The sequence below is a fragment of the Pempheris klunzingeri genome, chromosome 15 (genome assembly GCF_042242105.1).
Source record: "Pempheris klunzingeri isolate RE-2024b chromosome 15, fPemKlu1.hap1, whole genome shotgun sequence".
Lineage (NCBI taxonomy): Eukaryota > Metazoa > Chordata > Actinopteri > Acropomatiformes > Pempheridae > Pempheris > Pempheris klunzingeri.
The window spans coordinates 4,187,933-4,193,308 of NC_092026.1; the positions used below are offsets into that span (position 1 = coordinate 4,187,933).

General features: G+C 43.2%; 1 protein-coding gene across 1 annotated transcript; it reads right to left on the bottom strand.

The window, feature by feature from the left end:
* On the bottom strand, window positions 1-2,440 carry LOC139214088 (neuromedin-U receptor 1-like). Its single transcript, XM_070844829.1, has 3 exons — window positions 1,753-2,440; window positions 475-708; window positions 1-302 (listed from the first exon to the last, which is right to left on the bottom strand). Exons 1-3 carry the CDS (start codon window positions 2,438-2,440, stop codon window positions 1-3), a joined length of 1,224 nt encoding a protein of 407 aa, XP_070700930.1.
* Window positions 2,441-5,376: the final 2,936 nt, after the last annotated feature.

Here is a 5,376-nt window from a genome sequence, read left to right on the forward strand (position 1 = left end):
TTATGAGCTATTCGGCATGTTCTCGCTCAAAGTGCTGCGTTGTGTCATCTGTAAGCTGGAGCGTTTTGGCCAGCTTTTAGAATGACAGGTGACGTGACTGAACATTTCTCTGAACCTGGTGGACATGAGGTTGTAGAGGATGGGATTGATGGCCGAGCTCAGGTAGAAGCACACGCCGGAGATGATGTGGACGTGCTCGAAGACCTGGAGGTGCTGCTCGTGCGAGATGTCAATGTAGCTCCACGTCAGGCGCTCCATGTGGAAGGGAGCCCAGCAAAGGCCGAACACAACCACCAGCACGCCTGGATGGGACAGGTGAACAGTTAGATCGACAACAGGCAAATGGAAGCACACACACAAACTGGATATGGTAGTCCAGCACTACCATGGGTGCACATTTTGAGAATTATCACGTCAATCCCACCACAAGCACGCGACAGACGGCCAGACAAAGATGAGATAGGTGACACCTACACAGCATTTTGGTGACTTGCAGGTTGCGTCTGTTCAGCTGCTGCCGGTGGGAGCTGGAGAGATTTTCGGGTCCAAAACTACACCTGGTGTTCACCACAGTCGTAGCCCTCTCCCTGTGCAGCCGCAAGCCAATCAGCAGGTAGAGAATGCTAATTATCAGCATGGGGAGCATGAAGAAGACCACCGTGGAAATCAGGATGATGAGGTTGTAAATCCAGGTGGGCTGGACCACACCTGGATGGAGATGTAGAAAGCGGGGTAGAGTGGATTTGTCAGTGTTCCCAGGTGAACCATGAGTATTACAGCCTCGTGTCTGTCGGACTACGCTCCAGTCTGAAATATCTCACCAACTGTTCAGTGGATTGTTGTAACATTTTGTACAGACATTTGTGGTCCCCAGAGGTGAATCCTACTTTGTTAACCATCTAGCAGGGAATCGTATCGGCAGGCTATTCAATGGATTACCATGACATTTGGTCCAGATATTCATGGTGCCCAGGGGATGAATCCTAATGATCCAAAGGTTAGAATTTGATCTTATCCAGTGAAATAGCTCCACATTCATATTTGATGTAATAATATAACATTCATTACAGATATTCCCAAAACAATGTACCCTAATGAGTTTTCCTCAGTAAACGCCCATGAACAAAAGCGTTCATTCAAGAAGTTACATCGCTGATGCTTGAAATGTTTGAGTTTGAAGCAAAGTAACTCCTCTCTTCCTTCATCTGTTCTTGAATCCACCGTAGCTATACCCAGCATGCCGTTTGGCAGTTAAACAATTAGTGGGGTCCCCTCTGAATACGCTACACAAAGAACTTCAGCCGGTAGTGATGTGTTACTAATAAATAAGTCCTGTAGATCCCAAGAGCTTGCAATTGATGCTGTGAGCTCAAAAATCAAAGGACACACATACATACATACATACATTTCATTTAAGTTAGATGTCTTGACAGTTATGGGATGGAGTGATAAGAGATTTTGTACAGATAATCACATCCTTGATCTCACGCCATCATCAAGCCAAAATTTTGCTTCGTCTAATACTTCACTTAGGACGTCATACCTGTAAGACTAATGACATTATTATTAACGTCAACTGTACTTTGTGTTTAGTGTAATTAGGCAACATGCTCAACTAGGATGGTAAACATGATAAATATTATATCTTCTTAACATCAGCGTGTTAGCATGCTGACTAGACTTCAGCCTCACAGAGCCACTAGCATGGCTGTAGACTCGTACAAATAGCAAAAATAAAAGTTCTGTACGTACGGCAGATGGCAGACTGGGGAAACTGTCGTCCAAACCTTGGAGGCAGCACTTCAGTCCCATGCACACTGGTGTTTGGCACAGCACACAGCATGGAAATCCCCCACAGCGTGAAGATGACCCTCTTGACGTGAGCACGTGTGGTCATGTGTCTGACTTTCAGGGGGTGCACCACTGCCATGTAGCGCTCCATGCTGAGCGCTGTGACGTTGAGGATGGAGGCGAAGCAGACCGTCTCAAACAGGAAGGTTTTGAAGTAGCAGCCTCCCTCCCCGAGCAGGAAGGGGTAGTTCTGCCACATGTCGTAGAGCTCTAACGGCATGCCCAGCAGCAGCACCAGCAGGTCAGACACCGCCAGGCTCAGCAGATAGTAGTTGGTGGGCGTCTGCATCACCTTGTAGCGCAGGATGACTGCACAGGTCAGTGAATTGCCCAGCACGCCCACCAAGAAGATGGTGAGGTAGGTGACACAGACGGGAAGGAACACCGGGGACCTCCGAGGCCCCAGCTCCCTGTCCAGGTACTCCTCCTCGGTCAGGCACACGTCCTCCAGGTCTCGTGCAGTACCGTTAGCCAACAGCCAGGAGATGTTCATCCCACAGGCCACCGCAGCCTCAGGGCAGCCTACATCACTGAATACGGAGGTGTCTGCTGCGAAAAGAGCTGCAAAAGAGCAGTTCAGCTTCGGCATGTTGCTGATTGGCAAGAACTTTCCTTAGTTTTTACCTAATGGGAAGAACAAAGAGGAGAAAAATGGAATTTAACTGATTTAACAGATCAAGTTCGGTTTGCTCATAACTCGCCTGTGTTTTTAATGTCTTCTGTGGCTCTGGATGGAGCTTTTGAGGAAAAAAAAACCCAGATTATGTCGTAACAAAATGTAGTTGTTTGGGAGTTTGACGTCTACCAAAGGGCTAAATATTATCAGTCAGTTATCAAAAAGTCAAACACTAAATTATTGCAATACCCCTTTATCTTACAGCATCACCTTATCTCGTTATTAAAGGGAGAATCAGTAGAATCTGATTAAAACTGAGAGTGAAAACCTGTCCAAGGGCACTTTTTCTTTTCTTCAAACACTAAAACATCTGGCTTGCTCGACTATGACAGAGGGAAAAACAATGGCTTCTCTACTACTACTATGCTACTATGTCTAGTAATTGCAGCAGTGTTTTGGTAAACTGTTGCCACCAAAAAAATCTCCTAAAGACATGATGTATCTAAGTGATAACGTAATCCGACCAGTTCATATACAGCAGACTGTTGTTACCAAGCGACTATAAGTCAGCTCTCTGTAGCGACTAGCAGTGAAACTGGGCTCATAAGTGGCAGCAACATGCAGATGAAAACCAGCCTCATCAGTTTAAGGTTTAAATATATATATATATACATATTATCTCCATGGCCTCAATAATGAAGATATTGAACACAACTTGCCATGCTCTCCTGACCTTTTAGAATAGAAAAACTTTCTATAATTTTCTTAAATGTCTTTGGCAGTTTAATGCTAACAATGGTGTCACACTGTTTGGATTTATGTTGAGCAGGATATAAACTCCAGGGAAGCTTTTGTTTAGATTCCCACACTGGGTTTGTTTTTCCCACTCAACATGCACCAGAGTTATTAAGATAACTTCACCAGGAACAGAAAAAAAACACACACACACCTGCAGTTTGTCGGCTCCTTGAGTTCTTTATCCTCCTCTTATTTACAAGATGAACAAGATTTGAAGAAATGTGAGAAGATCATCATATTTCTCAGCTTCCTGGACTTCCTGGTTCTTCTAGCACTTCATCTTGACTGCTTTGGTGCTTCAGTGCCTCTCGGCTGCCTTGACTTCCCGTATTTGAGAGCTGGCTCTCACCCCCACCTCCCTCTGTGCCTCTCTTTCTCCCTCTCTCTCACCATCTCATCTTGTTTGCAGCCTCCACAGTTAGCAGCCCTTTTCGTCTCTCTCTCTCTCTCGCTCTCTCTCTCTTTCTCCCCCACTTCAACCTCTTTTCATCTTTTTTTCTCTTTCACATCCACATCCACACACACACACACACACACACACACACACACTTCCATCATCTTTACATGTGAACCTTCAGAGTTCACATGTCCTACATTCTACTGTCTTTCACATTGAAAAAACATGTATTGCAGCCAAGGGAAAATTAAGGTTGAGATTGCTTTGACCCTGGATATTGTTTGTGGAGTGGGGATATATATCTATATAAAAAAAATGCTACCATTTCAATTTATTGGAACAAACAAGCAGCCAAATCAATAATAAAATAATAATTTGAAATAAGACTCAAAGACGCAAAGAGATTGAAGATATGAAATAACACTTTTGTATTGTAAATTAAACGCTCAGAGAAGAGGCAGCAACACAGCACATATCTGTCGCATTGGTTAGAAAATAATGCATTTATGTGTGCAGCGTTTACTTTTAACACAGTGTGGCATTAGACCACGGCTGTTCTTGCTTATACCTTTTTGTAATGGATGCACTGTGACTTAAGACAGTCATGGTTCCCAGAGGATGAATCAGTCAGACTTTGGTGATCCCCTGACTTTTCCTTTACTTCGCTCAGCAAGTTGTCTTTTTTCTTTTTTGTGACATGTCTTGACAACTTTTGAAATAAAAGATGTTAACATGTTGGCCTAAGATGCATGTGATAAAGACACCTCCTTATGATTAGCACGTTAGCATTGTTAGCATTTAGCTCAAAGCAGAGGTGTATCTAAGTAGCTGCACATAGTTGCACGACTGTAGACTTTAGTCTTGTTACTAATCAATAACAATGAAAAAGCTGCACTGTAATACTTTTATTAGCACGCTATAATTCAGTTAAATCCAACCACACTTAAGAACCTCAAGTTGTGTCACTGGGGATTCAGACCAGCGTTAAAACGGTGCAGTGGCCTGCGTTAGTGGGGTTGTTGTTGTTAAAGGCACCAGGGAGACAATGAGAGACGATCCAGGGAGTCCAGTTTGAGTAACAGATTAATGTGTTTAAAAGCTTTTCAGACTTGAAACATTTTTAATAAGCTTTCTAATGCAAACAGGAGTGTTCAACTCTGAAAAGCCGTCGTGGTGACGACTCTTTTATCTTTTGTTGTGACAGAAGTAAACTGCAGAGATACAGCGTTAATGTTACAAAGTAATCCATCAGGAATGTGTGCTTGCATGTATTTGATTGGCCGACACAGCACCTTACCGCGTGACGTCACCTAACTACAGACAGTATTTACCATGGTAACAGTCTTGCTCGTGTTTTATTGACTTTGTTGTCATTTTCATATTTTTTTGATATTCTAATATTCATATTACATCTCATTTCATCACATCTGCAGTCGCTGCCCGAGACTGAGAATGAGGCTACAGATATCTCAAAGTGTGAACAGATGCCTTAATATCAAATGATTGCTACTCAGTCTCTGGTCCTATTATACATACAGTATGTGAGTAATCAGGTGTGTTATTGTGCTGGATCATTAGCAAGTCAAATAATTTAATCTTTAAGGCCCAGATGAGTATTTTCCCTACTGTAAACCAAAAGTCTAATTAATGAAAACACTTTTTCTGTTTATGCATGTGTCTGAGGATTGCTTGGCTGATAAATCAGCCCCATGAG

What these genes read in the sequence shown, in the direction of transcription:
- LOC139214088 (XM_070844829.1), bottom strand. Translation starts at nt 2,440, where the DNA reads ATGCCGAAGCTGAACTGCTCTTTTGCAGCTCTTTTCGCAGCAGACACC. An exon ending in TCCCCAGTCTGCCATCTGCC is followed by an intron (nt 709 to 1,752) that starts GTACGTACAGAA and finishes ATCTCCATCCAG; the next exon opens with GTGTGGTCCAGCCCACCTGG. An exon ending in GCAAGTCACCAAAATGCTGT is followed by an intron (nt 303 to 474) that starts GTAGGTGTCACC and finishes TGTCCCATCCAG; the next exon opens with GCGTGCTGGTGGTTGTGTTC.